At 41.1% G+C, this 19,803-nt stretch overlaps 1 protein-coding gene across 1 annotated transcript; it reads right to left on the minus strand.

Moving 5' to 3' along the window:
- Nucleotides 1–1,341: 1,341 nt before the first annotated feature.
- Nucleotides 1,342–18,436, minus strand: LOC135565339 (zinc finger protein 501-like). Its single transcript, XM_065011804.1, has 2 exons — nt 18,155–18,436; nt 1,342–9,361 (listed from the first exon to the last, which is right to left on the minus strand). The coding sequence occupies exons 1-2, from the start codon at nt 18,345–18,347 to the stop codon at nt 8,217–8,219; spliced, it is 1,338 nt and encodes a 445-aa protein (XP_064867876.1). The 5' UTR covers nt 18,348–18,436; the 3' UTR covers nt 1,342–8,216.
- Nucleotides 18,437–19,803: the final 1,367 nt, after the last annotated feature.

Consider the following 19,803-nt stretch of genomic DNA (forward strand, 5'->3'; position numbering starts at 1 on the left):
CCTAGCTCGCTCATTAATGTCTTTAGTGAAACTACGGATCGCCTCTTATCCGCTCATCGTTCCCTTATGCCATAGTTTGTACATCTCAATTGTCAGTAGAAACCACATTTATTTAAGTCAGTCATTTCAGCTAAGCTTTTTAAAAAGGCAGTAAATGAGGCTGAATGAACTCTTTCAGCGACAGACAAGGTTCCACTGATGGCCAGGTGTAGCAGTGATAAGGATTCACTCCATGGTGCTGAAAAGAAAGCTCTGCTGTTGGGACAGCTTTATGTAGGCCCTAACAGTTTGTGGGCAGCGTTTCTCACCATTATAGTGCATTTAATCTATTGTTTAGTGTTGTGGCTTTACTGGCATACATCTAAACAAAAATTGGGAGTTTGTCCCCTAAGATTTACATGCTAAGACTGCCACTACAATTTATGTACTGTTTAGTGGCTTTGCTGGCATGCATCTAAAAAAATATATGTAGAGTTTGCCCCACCAAGATTTACATGCTAAAATCACCACTGCTGTACCAATAATTACAGATGGACAGCAATATGCTTGCTAAATTGAAGTGCCAGACTGATTGGCTTTTTATTAGACAATTGACACTAACAGTGCAATGTACACTCCTCGGGAGAGGCTATACAGACACAAAGGTGAACAAATCGATGACTTATGTGGCTCTGCTGAGAGACGAAATGGAACCGAACAATTAATAATGAGCCCTGCAACAAATATCCTTTGAGTGCAGATAGAAAAGTGGTCCCCAAAGGTGGAGAAACTCCCCCTTTACTCCCAAATCGACAGACAGTAAATCATAACAACAACAAAAAATGACTGTTGATAAATTCTGTTGTCAGATGCCCTGAGTGATATATCATAGGAACTCATGGCTCTATTCAGTCCTTATCGCGGAAGTGCAGTGTTAGTGTGATTGAAATTTAAAGTCAATATCCCCATGTTAGCAGAGACTGCATGGCGGCTCAATCAGAAATTACCTTTACATTTCTATCACGCAATCTGTAAGTCTTCAGCGATACCGACTGAATAGAGCCCAAAGGGAGCTAGAAATGTATTGACCTGCTTTGTGCCATATAGCTGAGAAAAAGCAATGGGTTTTCATGTTTACATTTTTTGGTTGACACCAAAGCACCAACAATTCCGTCTCCTCCCAAATTCTCAACTAGTAGTTGTCACAATGTGAGTTTTCCACATGTTCAGTTATACTGTAACTAGGGGGCATGTTCTCTTACTGTACATGTGTTTAGAATACATCTCCATCTTTTGAATGACACATTTCACACAATGGATTATTTTGTGCTCTCCAGAGATGTAGGCTAGTAAATGCATGTCAACACTTAAAACACAATTTTATTTTGTAAACAGTTTTTATTTACCGAAAACACCCGTTTAAAAAAAAAGCAAGGTTATAATGGTTAACGTTTTTAAGTTTTATTTCACAATCATCTTGGGTTCACACACACACACACACACACACACACACACACATTACACCAACCATACACTCAGTTCACAAGGTGTCCGCAGGTCCTAAGTCTTAAAAAATGCGACAGTGTTTTCGCAGCCGCTTAATGGTTGCCACCAAGGCAAAAATCTGTACAAAATGTCTTTACATCAAATGACAGCCTACTCCTACCGAGGCGCATTTTCAAGATGCTAGAGCGCTCCACATGTCGCTTACGACTCTGTGTGTGCATGTGTCACTGCAAGTCAGATGATGACAGATGAGTGAGCAGACAGTAAGGTAGGCTACAAAATAGATAGCCAATTCGAAACATTGCTTGTAGCTTGGCTATTTAGCGCACTCGTTAGCTAGCTAGTCAACTATTTAGCTATTCAATTATTTGGTCAAACAGTAAAGCAAAAGATTCATAATTCCTCTAATGGAAGTGTCTGCCCTGCCCATTTCCTGTTTCACTTGGGCCTGCTGCAGTGATAATGAGCGAGCCACTTTTTGCACCCTTTCCCACTGCGCTCCTGTAGAAAACAAACGTGTTCTGATCCTAGCTTTAAGAAAAACACATATATCCTTAGTAATACTTGTCACAGTTGAAGAGAGTATGTTCTCACCTTTGTGCAGGTGTAATCTTTTTTATTTCTCAGCTGTCTATTTTACAACCGAGATATTGATATGGATTTGAGCATTGGCCATTGCAAGTGCGTCGGCCACCTGATTACAACGGCCTCATTGGGTATTAGGCTATGGTAGCAACGTTATTTTAGGACATTAGTCATTACTTTACTGTTAGATTCAAACATTGCTACTGCAAGTGAAAATTATATTTAGGAGGTAGGGATCTAGCTAATGTGTTTTGAGTTTCCACTTCTCCAACTGGTGAATTTGCACCAAATATTAGTCTATGATATTAGTCAAAAGAACATAAATAGGACAGCACTCAGGTAAATAAACCTACATTTAAATGTTTATTGCTGCACGAACGTTCTGATATGAGCCCTTCTTCAGTGTGCAAGGCAATGGCAATCAATGTCACAACAAGAATACCAGTATTCGCCCAAATCAAGAGATCCCAGGAGAGGGAGTTGGGGGGGGGGGGGGACACATGAAAATCAATTAAAAAGATATACACACAATACAAATACATGATTATGTCATTACCTAAATGTTTGGCCTACTTATAACCTACTACAAAAAATCTACTACAAAAAAAACAAGAAAATTCATCAGTAAGGCTGGGGCAAGAGTGCCCAAGCAGTCTATCCTTCGGAAAGTATTCAGACCCCTTGACTTTTTCAAAATAACATTACTTAACAGCCTTATTCTAAATTTGATTAAATAAAAACAAATCCTCAGTAATCTACACACAATACCCCATAATGACTAAGCAAAAACAGTTTTTTGGAACTGTAAAAAAAAAAAAAAAAAACGTATTTACATAAGTATTCAGACCCTTTGCTACGAGACTCGAAATTTAGCTCAGGTGCATCCTGTTTGCATTGATCATCTTTGAAATGTTTCTACAACTTGATTGAAGTCCACCTGTGGTAAATTCAATTGATTGGACATGATTTGGAAAGGCACACACTTGTCTAGAAAAAGTTCCACAGCTGGCATTTCAGAGCAAAAACCGTAGAGCTCTGAGACAGGATTGTGTCGAGGCACAGATTTGGGGACGGGTACCAAAAAATGTCTGCAGCATTGAAGGTCCCCAAGAACATAGTGGCCTCCATCATTCTTAAATGGAAGAAGTTCGGAACCACCAAGACTCATCCTAGAGCTGGCCCAGCCAGAGCCTGAATTTGAACCCGATCAAACATCTCTGGAGAGACATGAAAAGAGCTGTTTGTAACAGGGGTGGTTATGTTTCCACTTACCTCTAAAGAAAGGTGTATTCAATGTTCAAGCATTCTTATTGGTTGGTTCAACTCTGATGACAACAAGGCGTGTGGTGAGTGGCCCCGCATGCAGATAGGGGGAAATCGCGAATGTTAGGTCTCCCTAGTATGAAAATGTGATGCAAGGGGTAGATCACGTTCTGAATACTGTTTTCTATTTTACAATGTGTACAAGTTTGCTGTACATTACTGATTTATATATGTGTGGGTATATGGTACCTATTAGGGATTGAGGGTCTTTCTGGGATGTGCTTTGGCATATGATTGCTGTAAATAAGTGTGTTAGCTAGCATACACCGATGTAATGGTCACATATACCCACTGCTAACAGTTGTTTTCATGCTACAGTTTTTACCATCGACAGCCATCAACATCGTTAAGCCCTGCACAACTAACGTACTGTTTCCTATTTAACAACAGAAATAAATAATGCTCAACTGGGACCACTGGCTGGGATGATTTATTTGGACAAAACACAATGCAAGGCGAGTACGATTTACATCTGTTACATGTGCAGCAATGCTCCCCATCCAACCTGACAGAGATTGAGAGGATATGCAGATAGGAATGGGAGAAACTCCCCAAATACAGGTGTGCTAAGCTTGTAGCGTCATACCCAAGAAGACTCGAGGCTGTAATCGCTGCCAAAGGTGCTTCAACAAGGTACAGAGTAAAGTTTGTGAAAAATGTATAAAACCCTGTGTTTGATTTGTCATTATGGGGTATTGTGTATAGATTGATGAGGGGGAAACTACTATTTTATACATTTTAGAATAAGGCTGTAATGTAACAAAATGTGGAAAAAGTCAAGGGGTCTGAATACTTTCCGAATGTACCGTATCTCTCTTTGGAGAAGTCATTTATCTCCATATCCTCCCCTATATGGCACCTTCACCAATTCAATACCCATATAAAGTAAGGCACTTAGTTCATGATTATGGCTCTTGAAATGCCTCACAACAGGTGATTTTTCCTCGTGGTTGCGAAAGGAGCTCTTATGCTCACATATCCTTGTCGTAACTCCACATTTGGTCTTATCCACATAATAAAAGTGACAGGAACACTTAAGGAGATATACAACATATTTTGTGTTACATGTTATTCTACCTCAAACCTTGATCCTCTCACCCGGTTGGGGATGGATAAGAAAGTTCCCTCTGATCACGGCATAACAGTGGACACAGTCGTGACAAGGGAAACTGCGATCAGGAACGATACACATAAAATGTGATGCTTTTTTCCTTAGGCCAATATCAGTCAACTAAACAATCCCTTAAATTTGAGGGTCTCTTATAGCAAAACCTCAGAGGGGATACAGACGCTTTACCAAAGCTGGGGTAACTGTGTGATATGTGCCAATGTCAATTAACCACCTCCTTGATCGACCTTGAAATAGAACTGTAGGTGGACACCTGTCACGCCCTGATCTTAGAGATCCTGTTTATGTCTCTATTTTGGTTTGGTCAGGGTGTGAGTTGGGGTGGGTATTCTATATTCTATTATTTGTATTTCTATGTTTTGGCCAGGTAGGGTTCTCCATCAGGGACAGCGGTCTATTGTTGTCTCTGATTGAGAACCATACTTAGGTAGCCCTTTTTCCCACCTGTCTTTGTGGGAAGTGGACTTTGTTTAGGGCACTTAGCCTTTAGCTTCACGGTTTGTTTTTGTAGTGTTTATTGTTTTGTTCGGCATCATTTTTATAATAAAAAGAAAATATACGCTCACCATGCTGCACCTTGGTCCTCTTCCTTCAACAGCCGTGACAACACCAAAGTTGCTGAGAGAGGAGAGGGATTCCTTTGATGTGGTTGCAATAATGCATTCCGCTTGTCTTACTCTCTAAAGGCAATTTTCCAATAATGACTCTTTATTCCCTCTTGTTTAGAATCATTCACAGAAATCTTTGGCATGTACATTGAATGAGAAACAAATGTGCCTAATGCGAAAGGACTTGGCTATGGTAAAAAAAAAAATAATGTATGATAACTGTTGAAATGAAGAAAGGTATTTCAATCCGGTTCTTTTCTATACACCTCAGTGTGCAAGCAATTGCCATCTTTCCAAAAAGGAAACATGTTCTTTATCGGATACTAACATAATTTAATGGATGGCATTAATGAATTCATGTATGTAAAAAAAATCCTCCAATTTAAGATCATTACCTGACCAAATGAAAAAAAGATGTTATCGATTTCATAAAACACTTTGATTAACTTATAATAGGAGATTATTACCGTATAAAAGATGTCCAACTCAAATTTCCCCATTCGGTACGAGCCCATAAATACAATTGCATAATTGGGCACAACTGACAATCCCATAGCAGTTCCTTGAACCTGAAGATAATGGTCTTCAAACGTTTCTTCAGGTTCAAGGAACTGCTTTGGGATTGCCGGTTGTGCCCAATTATGCAAATGTTTCACGGGCTCGTACCGAACGTTTGTGCGGCAATACAAATGTAAGTTTATTGACCTATTTCTGATCTTATACACACACACACACACGAGGATCCAGCACCCGATTTAAGTTTAAGGTGGAGTCCATGATGTTTGTCCTTTCTATATTAGGTGATTTAGCCTACTCATTTTTTTCTATTGGTGACGGCGTGAAAAAAATATTGGAATATCAGGTTTGTGGGGAACGCAGACCTCAAAATTGGTATTCAATTTCATTTCAAATGGCATGAAAAAGGTCTTATAAAATAAAAAATTATACTCAATGGAACCTGAAAATACAGAGATACAATCCATGCTGCTGGAGGTCCTCAAGATGGCCACCACCATTCCAACGCTTGTTCGTTGTCGGTAGTCATGCGCCGTCATCCATTGTGGGCACCCAGCCCACGGAACAGCAGTGGTAGCCAGAGGGAGAGAGAAAAAGATGGATGAGGGAGGGATCCATTCTGATTCGAAGTATTTGACCTCACCCTCACCTGCTTAGAGGGATCGATTGCCATTTATCTGTGTGGTAGAGAGCGTTGTCGACTCTGGTCCCCCTCTGGCTCCTGGTATCTATGCTGACTGGGTGTCTTCTCCCTCCAGCAGCAGGCCTAGACTGGGGCTGAAAGCTCCTTTTTGTGGGAGCTCTTTAAATCAAATCAGGCCCAGTTGTGGCATGCCTGGGCCAACTCCCATCTCCAAGGAGCACAGCCAAGGGGGAGGAGTCTGCAATGACACAATTAGAAAACACAAGGGAGAAACACAGCAAGCCATAGATCGTGTAAAATTAGAATGAGGTGAAAAATAAAAGCAAAATGGCGCACACTGCTGTTCATGCTCCCAGATGATTTTGAAGTTATAACATTTTGACCCTTAGGTCTCATCAGGCATCCATCCGTTGTAACAATAAAATAATCTGGGCGCATGAGGAAGTTCCCCTATAACTCCAGCACCTGCAAAAAAACCAGCATGTGATGTGTGTATTTTCTTCAGCTTTTGTACGAAAATGAAGGAATACAAAATATATTAAATAAAAGGTCACTGCCAAAGAAATCATACTAAATTAGAATGGGGCACACAAAATATATTAAATAAAAAGGTCACTGCAACTCAAAACGCATATTAAAAAAAGAAAAAAGGTCTGGTCTCCAAATGGGGGAAAGCCTATGGAAGGCAACAGTGTTTGCATAAGCATTTACAGTATAACTGGTGGTGAAGATCTAAGATTAATATTGTTAACAAGAAATTATGAAATAATATACTTTACAAAAATATAAACGCAACATGCAACAATTTTACTGATTTACAGTTCATATAAGAAATTAATTAGGCCCTAATCTATGGATTTCATATGAATGGGTAACCATGGTTGGGCAGAGGCCCACCCATTTGGATTCCAGGCCCAGCCAATCAGAATTAGTTTTCCCCCACAAAAGGGCTTTATTACAGAACAAAATACTTCTGTTTGAACAGCTGTCTGGGTGGCTTGTCTCAGAAGATCCCGCAGGGGAAGAAGCCGGATGTGGAGGTCCTGGGCTGGCATGGTTACACGTGGTCTGTGGTTATGAGGCCGGTTGGACTTCCTGCTAAACTCTCAAAAATTACGTTGGAGGCAGCTTATAGGAGAGAAATAAACATTCAATACTCTGGCAACAACTCTGGTGGACATTCCTGCAGTCAGAATGCCAATTGCACGCTCCCTCAAAACTTGAGACATCTGCGTTATTGTGTTGTGTGACTGCACATTTTAGTGTGGCCTTTTGTCCCCAGCACAAGCTGCACACATGTAATGACCATCCTGTTAGTCAGCTTCTTGATATGCCACAACTATCAAGTGGAGGGACTACCTAGGCAAAGGAGAAATGCTCACTAACAGGGATGTAAATAAATGTGTGCACAGCATTTGAGAGAAATAAGCTTTGTGTGTGTATGGAAAAATTCAGGGATCTTTTTTCCAGCTCATGAAACATGTTGCGTTTATATTTTGTCAGTATAAATCATTTAAAATCATAATAGCTATGAGGTCTCCTCTTTATTTGACATATACTGTTCATTTGCACCACACAAACCTCTTTCAATATTGATCTTCTTGCACATACTGTGGTGTTGTGTTCTTCAAATGCATAAAAAATACACAGCAAATGTTTTTATTTTGGTTTTTTTCAAGCATGCCTTTTTATTAGGGCATTGACCAGAATCATTGCACCTATACAGTTTCTATCCCGTTTAAAACCGCATGTCACAGTTCAAGGTACCCTTCTGACTGGATATGCGTATGTTTTTCAGCTTTTGTACCCTTTCTGACTGAAACATTGTTCAAATTCAAATCTAAACAATATTGCTGAAACATGCAATGCACTGAGCAGTGAACAGATTTGTCCCTGTGTGTGTCCTCTTGAGTTCTCCAATCTTCTTTCATGGAGAAGTACTTGCCGCAGCAGTGTGCGTCATCATGTGTTTCTTCAGGGTTACATTGAGCCTAAAGCATTCACCACATTCATGACATCGATACGGTTTCTCTCCTGTATGAGTCCTTAAGTGCTCTGTCAGTTTTTCCTTTCGGTTAAAGCACTTCCCACAATCTTGGCATTGATGCGGTTTCTCACCTGCATGAACTTGCATGTGGCGATTAAGATTTATAACACCTAGTCCACACACAGGGCACTTGCATGATTTCCCCCCTGTGTGACTCGCCAAATGCGATCTCAGGTTTCCCTGCAGTTTGTAGCATTTGCCACATTGCTTACAGCTGTATGGTTTTGTTCCAGTGTGGGATCTCATATGGTCTGTCAGGTGCTCCTTCCGCGTGTAGCATTTCCCACATACATTGCATTGAAATGGCCTCTCTCCTGTATGGAGCTTCTTGTGACGACTTAAGTGAGATAGAAATGTAAAGCATCTGGCACAGAAAGGGCACTTGTAAGGTTTCTCCCCTGTGTGTATCCTCAGATGATCTATTAGTCTTGTGTTTAGAGCGAAGCATTTACCACAATAATGGCAGCAGTATGGTTTCTCCCGTGTGTGTGTTAACATATGCACGTGCAGGCAATACTTGCGGTTAAAGCATTTACCACAGTCTTTGCACTCAAATGGTTTCTCACCTGTGTGAGTTCTCTTGTGCGTTTTCAAATGGCATGGTCTGTCATAGGTTGCTGTGCATTCAGTACAACTGTAGGACCTCTTCCTTGTGTGATCCCTCAATGGCTCAATCAGCTCACTGGTTGTCTTGACCTCAGCGCAGATGTAAGAGCTTTGTCCTTTCTTTAACTGTGTCCTCTTGATTTTTAGAGGCTTTAACTGTGTGAGGGGAGCATAACTGGTTGATTCTGATATTCCGTCATCCTCTTCATCAGGTTTTGTTTGGATCTGTTCTGCTGCAATTGTGGATAGGGAGTCCCTCTTGCTGTTTTTCCCAGTTTGGTGTGAGCCCTGATCACTGTCACTTTCCACACAGGGAATGAAGAACTCTGTGTCCTCTTGATCACTCCAAACCTGCTCAGAGTGCTGCTGGTCAGAGGGAACCTCGTCTTCAGAGACAGTGAGAGTGAGCTGCAGGGGGTCTGGAAGGAAAGACAGGAATTAACTTTCAAGAAAAATCTACACATTTCAATAAATAATATACCTCTGTGACTTGACACTTAACATGATTTATTAGCTAATGTTAGCATCGCTCACATAGCGTAGATATGACTGATGATGTAGGAGTCAAATAGTTAATTCAATCATTTTATGGTTCAAATCAATAATGAATTTCTGTTTTATGTTTAAATGCCACTAAACAGTTAAAAGGCCTATAGGCTCCAAGGCCAATTAGGAGTGACAGGAATGGCAGCCACACAGTCTTTTGACCGTGAGTCCATGCAACCATGCCATCAAATCACATTTTTCAAATCAAATTGTATTTATCACATGCTTCGTAGACAACAGGAGTAGACTAACAATGCTTACGGATCCATTTCCAACAATGCAGAGTTAAAGATTATATATATTTTTTAAAGATACACAGTTGAAGTCGGAAGTTTATATACACTCTGAATCGGAGGAGGATGGACAAAAATGTATGGCTTGTTTTCGGGTTTCAATCTTCAATAGTTTAAATAATTTAAATGATAGTAATAAATAAAAAAGATGTCAGTTAATTCCAAATGGATATCTAAAACACAATCCAGTCTCTAAAATCAAAGATATTTGGGTCAGTATCAATGCGTGACATCACGTCCGTAACACAGCCTGCACCCACCCGCATTGTGTAAGATCGATTCAAATGTAAAAACTTTGCCGGCTTTAAATCTTCAATAGCTCGTCCACAAAGCGTGCCATGACAATGATATACTCTGAATCAAGGGAGGATGGACAACAACCCCCCCCCCCCCCAAAGTGTGTTGTTGCCCCCCCCTTAAAAAAGTGCTTCTAATTTTCAATAGCTTATACAATTTAAACGAAAAATAATAATAAATTAAAACATCAGTTAATTCTAAATGGATAGTAAAATTACACTCCAGACTAACATCAAACAAGTTTGAGTCAGTATCAATGCGTGACGTGATGTCATATCCATAAGACAGCCTACACACACGTTGTGTAAGAGCTATTGAAGATTGAAATCCCAAATTGTATTATGGTGTGGTTTGTTCTCCATCAACTCTGTTTCAGAATATAGTCATGGCATACTTGGTTCAATAGCTATTGATGAGAGAACCGAATATCCAATATAAAACCAATTTTACCTCAGTCCCGTACACTCCTTAAGAGTACATTCTTGGGCTAACTTCCACCAGGGTTGCCATGTTCGCAATTTTGCCCCCAGTAGCCTTTCACTTTATATGTCATTGTAGGCTACCATTTGATACAATACATATGTTGAAATCAAATCAAATTTTATTGGTAAAATTTACATACACATGGTTAGCAGATGTTAATGCGAGTGTAGTGAAATGCTTGTGCTTCTAGTTCCGACTATATGCAGTAATATCTAACAAGTAATCTAACAAATTCACAACTACCTTATACACACAAATACACACAAATGTAAAGAGATGAATAGAATATGTACAGTTGAAGTCGGAAGTTTACATACACTTATGTTGGAGTCATTAAAACTTGTTTTTCAACCACTCCACAAACTTATTGTTAACAAACTATAGTCAGTTAGGACATCTACTTTGTGCATGACAAGTAATTTTTCAAACAATTGTTTACAGACAGATTATTTCACTTATAATTCACTGTATCACAATTACAGTGGGTCAGAAGTTTACATACACTAAGTTGACTGTGCCTTTAAACAGCTTGGAAAATTCCAGAAAATGATGTCATGGCTTTCGAAGCTTCTGATAGGCTAATTGACATCATTTGAGTGAATTGAGGTGTACTTGTGGATGTATTTCAAGGCTTACCTTCAAAGATAGTGCCTCTTTACTTGACATCCTTGGAAAATCTAAAGAAATCAGCCAAGACCTCAGAAAAAAATTGTAGACCTCCACACGACTGGTTCATCCTTGGGAGCAATTTCCAAATGCCTGAAGGTGCCACGTTCATCTGTACGAACAATAGTACGCAAGTATAAACACCATGGGACCACGCAGCCGTCATAACGCTCAGGAAGGAGACGCGTTCTGTCTCCTAGAGATGAACGTACTTTGGTGCGAAAAGTGAAAATCAATCCCAGGACAACAAGCAAAGGACCTTGTGAAGATGCTGGAGGAAACAGGTAGAAAATAATCAATATCCACAGTAAAACAAGTCCTATATCGATATGGAGGATAAAAAAATAGAACTGTTTGGCCATAATGTCCATCGTTATGTTTGAAGGAAAAAGGGAGAGGCCATAATGTCCATCGTTATGTTTGAAGGAAAAAAGGAGAGGCTTGCAAACCGAAGAACACCATCCCAACCATGAAGCACGGGGGTGGCAGCATCATGTGGTGGGGGTGCTTTGCTGCAGGAGGGACTGGTGCCCTTCACAAAATAGATGGCTGCATGAGGAAGGAAAACTATGTGGACATTTCAAGACATCAGTCAGGAAGTTAAAGCTTGGTCTCAAATGGGTCTTCCAAATGGACAATGACCCCAAGCATACTTCCAAAGTTGTGGCAAAATGGCTTAAGGACAACAAAGTCAAGGTATTGGAGTGGCCATCACAAAGCCCTGACCTCAATCCCGTAGAACATTTAAAGGCAATGCTACCAAATACTAATTGAGTGTATGTAAACTTCTGACCCAATGGGAATGTGATGAAAGAAATAAAAGCTGAAATAAATCAATCATTATCTTCACTATTATTCTGACATTTCACATTCTTAAAATAAAGTGGTGATCCTAACCGACCTAAAACAGGGAATTTTAACTAGGAATAAATGTCAGGAATTGTGAAAAACTGAGTTTAAATGTATTTGGCTAAGGTGTATGTAAATTTCCGACTTCAACCAATATAAATATGAGCGATGGCGTGCGGCATAGGCAAGATGCAGTAGATGGTATACAAAAACGTATTTCAAAAACGTATTTCGTCAGCCACCAATTGTGCAAGTCCTCCCACTTAAAAAGATGATAGAGGCCTGTAATTTTCATCATAGGTACACTTCAACGATGACAGACAAAATTAGAAAAAAAATCCAGAAAATCACATTGTAGGATTTTTTATGAATTTATTTGCAAATTATGGTGGAAAATAAGTATTTGGTCACCTACAAACAAGTAAGATTTCTGGCTCTCACAGACCTGTAACTTCTTCTTTAAGAGGCTCCTCTGTCCTCCACTCGTTACCTGTATTAATGGCACCTGTTTGAACTTGATACCAGTATAAAAGACAAATGTCCACAACCTCAAACAGTCACACTCCAAACTCCACTATGGCCAAGACCAAAGAGCTGTCAAAGGACACCAGAAACAAAATTGTAGACCTGCAACAGGCTGGGAAGACTGAATCTGCAATAGGTAAGCAGCTTGGTTTGAAGAAATCAACTGTGGGAGCAATTATTAGGAAATGGAAGACATATAAAACCACTGATAATCTCCCTCGATCTGGGGCTCCACGCAAGATCTCACCCCGTGGGGTCAAAATGATCACAAGAACGGTGAGCAAAAATCCCAGAACCACACGGGGGGACCTAGTGAATGACCTGCAGAGAGCTGGGACCAAAGTAACAAAGCCTACCATCAGTAACACACTACGCCGCCAGGGACTCAAATCCTGCAGTGCCAGACGTGTCTCCCTGCTTAAGCCAGTACATGTTCAGGCCCGTCTGAAGTTTGCTAGAGAGCATTTGGATGATCCAGAAGAAGATTGGGAGAATGTCATATGGTCAGATGAAACCAAAATATAACCTTTTGGTAAAAACTCAACTCGTCGTGTTTGGAGGACAAAGAATGCTGAGTTGCATCCAAAGAACACCATACCTACTGTGAAGCATGGGGGTGGAAACATCATGCTTTGGGGCTGTTTTTCTGCAAAGGGACCAGGACGACTGATCCGTGTAAAGGAAAGAATGAATGGGGCCATGTATCGTGAGATTTTGAGTGAAAACCTCCTTCCATCAGCAAGGGCATTGAAGATGAAACGTGGCTGGGTCTTTCAGCATGACAATGATCCCAAACACACCGCCCGGGCAACGAAGGAGTGGCTTCGTAAGAAGAATTTCAAGGTCCTGGAGTGGCCTAGCCAGTCTCCAGATCTCAACCCAATAGAAAATCTTTGGAGGGAGTTGAAAGTATGTGTTGCCCAGCAACAGCCCCAAAACATCACTGCTCTAGAGGAGATCTGCATGGAGGAATGGGCCAAAATACCAGCAACAGTGTGTGAAAACCTTGTGAAGACTTACAGAAAACGTTTGACCTCTGTTATATACCCTTTGTTGGCAATGACAAAGTATTGAGATAAACTTTTGTTATTGACCAAATACTTATTTTCCACCATAATTTGCAAATAAATTCATTAAAATCCTACAATGTGATTTTCTGGATTTTTCCCCCTCATTTTGTCTATCATAGTTGGAGTGTACCTATGATGAAAATTACAGGCCTCTCTCATCTTTTTAAGTGGGAGAACTTGCACAATTGGTGGCTGACTAAATACTTTTTCCCCCACTGTACATATGAGATGAGTAATGTAGGATATGTAAACATGATTAAAGTGGCATTATTTAAAGTGACTAGTGATACCTTTATTAAGTCCCTTAATTTAAGTGGCCAGAGATTTGAGTCTGTATGTAGGCAGCAGCCTCTCTGTGCTAGTGATGGCTGTTAAACAGTCTGATGGCCTTGAGATAGAACCTGTTTTTCAGTCTCTCGTTCCCAGCTTTGCTGCACCTGTACTGACCTCGCCTTCTGGATGATAGTGGGGTGAACAGGCAGTGGCTCGGGTGGTTGTTGTCCTTGATCTTTTTGGCCTTCCTGTGACATCGGATGCTGTATGTGTCCTGGAGGGCAGGTAGTTTGCCCCCGGTGATGCGTTGTGCAGATCACACCACTCTCTAGAGAGCCCTGCAGTGAAGGGCGGTGCAATTGCAGTACCAGGCGTTGATACAGCCCGACAGGATGCTCTCGATTGTGCATCTGTAAAAGTTTGTGAGTCACCACGCTGTCTGTGTGGGTGAACCATTTCAGTTTGTCCGTGATGTGTATGCCGAGGAACTTAAAACTTTCCACCTTCACCTACTGTCCCATCGATGTGGATAGGGGGGTGCTCCATCTGCTGTTTCCTGTAGTCCACGATCATCTCCTTTGTTTTGTTGACGTTGAGTGGGAGGTTATTTTCCTGACACCACACTCCGAGGGCCCTCACCTCCTCCCTGTAGGCTGTCACGTCATTGTTGGTAATCAGGCCTACCACCGTAGTGTCGTCTGCAAACTTGATGATTGAGTTGGAAGCGTGCATTGCCACGCAGTCATGGGTGAACAGGGAGTACAGGAGATGGCTGAGAACGCACCCTTGTGGGGCCCCAGTGTTGAGGATCAGCGGGGTGGAGATGTTGTTTCCTACCTTCACCACCTTGGGGAGGCCCGTCAGAAACTCCACGACCCAGTTGCATAGGGCGGGGTCGATACCCAGGGTCTCGAGCTTAATGACAAGTTTGGAGGGTACTATGGTGTTAAATGCTGAGCTGTAGCCAATGAACAGTATTCTTGCATAAGTATTCCTCTTGTCCAGATGGGATAGGGCAGTGTGCAGTGTGATTGCATCGTCAGTGGACCTATTGGGACGGTAGGCAAATTGTAGTGGGTCTAGGGTATCAGGTAGGGTGGGGGTGATATGATCCTTGACTAGTCTCTCAAAGCACTTCATGATGACAGAAGTGAGTGCAATGGGGCAATAGTAATTTAGTTCAGTTACCTTAGCTATCTTGGGAATAGGAACAATGGTGGCCATCTTGAAGCATGTGAGGACAACAGACTGGGATAGGAATTGGTTGAACATGTCCGTAAACACACCAGCCAGCTGGTCTGCGCATGCTCTAAGGATGCGGCTAGGGATGCCGCCTGAGCCGGCAGCCTTGAGAGGGTTAACACGTTTAAATGTTTTACTCACGTTGGCCGCAGAGAAGGAGAGCCTATAGGCTTTGGTAGCAGGCAGTGTCAGTGGCACTGTATTGTCCTCAAAGAGAGCAAAGAAGTTGTTTAATTTGTCTGGGAGCAAGACGTCGATGTCCCCGACGGGGCTGGTTTTCTTTTTGTAATCAAAGATTGACTGTAGACCCTGCCACGCGTTTGAGCCGTTGAATTGCGACTCTACTTTGTCTCTATACTGAAGCTTTTTTGATTGCCTTGGGGAGGGAATAGCTACACTGTTTGTATTCGGTCATGGTTCCGGTCACCATGCCATGATTAAATGCGGTGGCTAGCACTTTCAGTTTTGCGTGAATGCTGCCATTAATCCACGGTTTCTGGTTAGGGAAGGTTTTAATAGTCACAGCGGGTATGACATCTCCTATGCACTGCTAATAAACTCACTCAATCTTGAAGGGTGGAATCCGATTGGTCAGACCAGCGTTGTATTGATCTGAGCATGGGCATTTCCTGTTTAAGTTATAGGCTGGGAACAACAAAATGTTCATGCTGTGACTATAATTGAAGAGAATTCTCTTGGAAGATAATGCGGTCGGCATTTGATTGTAAGGAATTCTAGGTCAGGTGAACAAAAATTGACTTGAGTTCCTGTATGTTGTTGTGATTACACCATGAGTCGTTAATCATAAGGCACACACCCCCGCCCTTCTTTTTACTAGAGAGATGTTTGTTTCTGTCGGCGCGATGTGTGAAGAACTCGGGTGGCTGTACCGACTCTGACAACGTATCACAAGTGAGCCATGTTTCCGTGAAACAGAGAATGTTCCAATCTCTGATGTCTCTCTGGAAGGCAACTCGTGCCCTAATTTTGTCCACCTTGTTATCTAGAGCATTGGCGAGTAATATGCTAGGAAGCGGTGGATGGTGTGCTCGCCTTCTGAGTCTGACCAGTAGGCTGCTCCATCTGCGGCGAACACGCTGTTTTGGGTCGGTCTCTGGGACAAGATCGCATGTCCAGGGTGGAGATCCGAGCAAAGGATCCGCTTCGGGAAAGATGTATTCCTGGTTGTAATTATGGCAAGTTGACATCGCTTTTATATCCAATAGTTCTTCCCTGCTGTATGTAATAACACTTGAGATTTTCTGGGATAACAATGTAAGAAATAGTACCAAAAAAACAACTAATAACTGCATAGTTTTGTAAGGACCTGAATGAAGCGAGGCGACCATCTCTGCCGGCGCCACCATCTCTAAAAATGACTGGAATCATTGCAAATCAATTTGTGCCACTTGCACAAATTGGAGCTGGCAAAAAATAGATTTAAATCATAGCCGATAACTTCAGTGTTTTGTTGTTAGTAGCCTTGTGTTATTATGCAATTATTAATGGAAATGTTTAGTTAATCAAGTTGGAAGTTATCAAAGCTCTATTGCAATTGCCGTCAGTTGTTAAACGCATTAGAATGACAGTAACAGTCAGTCTGATTAGGCTAGAGGTAAAAAAAAAAAAAAACACTGGCTGTTGTTGACAATCATATTCAGTTCATATACATGTTATGAATATTTCATTTAGTGATTGAAATTACAACCACGTCCTCAGTATCCTATTTCAGCAGGCTAGTGGGCACCAGAAGCATTTCTTATCTCGAAATCGCCAAACTGTTCACGTTGAATAAATTAGTCTGTTAATTTGAACGCATCCAGCTGCTAAATTGTTCAGTTTACATCTTGCCTACATTTTTCCTAGGCTGAAATTAGATGTAGGCCTTTCATTGATTTTAGGCTACCTGCATCTAGCTAAGAAACCATGGAAATTTGAATTTCAATCATAAACCCAGACTTTAGTCTGTAGCCTATGCCTATTGAAATGACAAGTCCATCTCGCAAATGGTCCATTAATAACTGTTTGTAGTCTTAACATTTGGCACATAATGGCACAATTGCCAGAAACGGCACAATTGCCAGAAAATAGTCCAAGTGTTTCTTGCTCAGAGATTGAGAACCTCTGTCCAACTTTCATTACTCAAACTTGCCTGTCAGATTTATCTATAGTTATGCACATGCAAAAAGGGATTCAAGCCCTGAATGTTGATTGGCTGAAAGCCGTGGTATATCAGACCATATACCTTGGGTATGACAAAAAATTACTTTTATGTTGGTAACCAGTTTATAATAACAATAAGGCACCATGGGGTTTGTGGTATATAACAAAAAAAATGTTTTATGTTAGTAACCAGTTTATAATAACAATAAGGCACCCTGGGGTTTATGGTATATGGCTAATATACCACTGCTAACTGCTGTATCAAAGCACTCCGCATTGCCATAAGTCTTAGCAGTGGTATATTGGCCATATACCATACCCCCTCGTGCCTTATTGCTTAATCATAGCAGTCAAACAAGTTAAATCGACATCCATTGATGGAAAATTATCTGTCGAGTTTAATAAGGGCAAATTATATTTTATATTGCAATATATTCAAATTAGTTTATTACGTCATGTCAAGTTGCAATAATCATTATTTTTGATGAAAACCAAATTTAGCTTCTAACGTAGTTCCAAATTACGTTGATATTCCTTCTTAATTGGCTCAATAACATTATGGGGAAATGGTTTATTGTATAAATGTGGCAACTCTCTGTGGGGGGAAAAGGGGCTAGTTTTCAGGCCTTTGGGGCAAGTTAAGTGGTCATTGGGCAATGTTTTTTAGCTAGACCTGGCAACCCTGACTTGCAACACTCTCCATTGTGCCTAAATCACTAAGAAGGAATGCTCTGGACAAGAGCGTCTGTTAAATGACGCATTTAAAAATGTAAAAAATGTAATGTAAACATATACATTTGCCTACCTGCTTTATGTAATTTCAGATCGGGATTAAAAACCGAATCCAGCAGCCTCTGCAGGCGTTGATTCTCCTCCTTTGAACGTGACATCTCATCCTGGTACTCTGCAAACGCCTTTTCCACTACCACGGATATCTCTACAGCCATTGTTGTTAATCGATCGGAGAGAAACGCTTGCAACAACTGTAATTTTGACATTTTGGTTGAAATGTCCGTCTACTTGTTCTATTTTTGTGATTCGGTTAATACGAAGCTTCATCAACGTCTCGTCAGCAACACTTAAATAAGTATTTCCGGGTCACGGAATATCGACATTTTCAAAATATAAGTCCCGCACGTCATAGTAGAAAAGTATAAATAACCTGTATTGATTCATGATAAATGAAACATTATTCTGTAAACATTGATTCATATTTAAATTACATATTGAATTCTGTACATATTGACTTAAAGTTAAAAAACTATTCTGGGTGGCACAGTAAAAGTATTGTAGGGAATACTCAGTAGGGTCTGTATAATGCATATATGGTGCCATTTCATGGGGCTCTGAATTATACGGAGTGTTCTTGGCCTTTTACTCCACCCATTCCATTAGCCACATAAGATTCTTTGTGCTGGTGTAAAAGTGGATTGGGGAGTATTCTGTACGGTCTGTATAATCCATATATGGTGTAATTTCATGGGGCTCTGAATAATGCAGAGTATTGTTGGACATTTACTGTGGTCAAAGAGCATAAATGGGGTGCCTGTGTAACGGATATGAAACGGCTAGCTTAGTTAGCGGTGGTGCGCGCTAAATAGCGTTTCAATCGGTGACATCACTTGCTCTGAGACCTTGAAGTAGTAGTTCCCCTTGCTCTGCAAGGGCCGCCGGCTTTTGTGGAGCGATGGGTAACGATGCTTCGTGGGTGACTGTTGTTAATGTGTGCAGAGGATCCCTGGTTCGCCCGAGGGGACGGTCTAAAGTTATACTGCTACACCTGGACACTATACGGTACAAGCTGAAGGCAAAGCGCCCCAAGAACAAGCAGGAACAAGCTAGCCTTAAAAATGGTCAAAGACTCCAGCCACCCTAGTCATAGACTGTTCTCTCTGCTACCGCACTGCAAGCGGTACTGGAGGGCTTGACTTACCCAGTGATTTTACCCACGCTCCGCCAAGACCAATAGGAACTCTCATTTGCAACTGTTGGACTAATGATTACACATGCAAGGCGGTATTGAATGTGTCACTGTCTGTCACCTTGATTACTCAAAATTCTCTCGGCCTGTGTACCTACGTTGTAAACCTTCATTCATGGACTGAATGAAAAATTAGGTTGTAGCAACGTCATGACGGGTACATGGAAAATGTAGTAGTCTAAACCTATCGATGTTACATTGAGCTGGGCAAATGAATGACAGTCATCCAGTATGCTGTAATAGAAATAAGCCCAAGCTCATAAAAAAAGTATCATCCTCCCTCATTTTAAACGGCACGATCGCCACTAAAGTGATTTGCATTGTGGCCAATGTAATGGGCATAGTAAAAGGCCAGCAACACACTGTATTATTCAGAGCCCCATGAAGTGAAACCATATATAAGATTCTACAAACCCTACTGAGTACTCCCCGTTTTTCCCGTACAGTGCTATATTTGTGCCATATTGTCACGC

Source organism: Oncorhynchus nerka, linkage group LG27 (genome assembly GCF_034236695.1).
Source record: "Oncorhynchus nerka isolate Pitt River linkage group LG27, Oner_Uvic_2.0, whole genome shotgun sequence".
NCBI lineage: Eukaryota > Metazoa > Chordata > Actinopteri > Salmoniformes > Salmonidae > Oncorhynchus > Oncorhynchus nerka.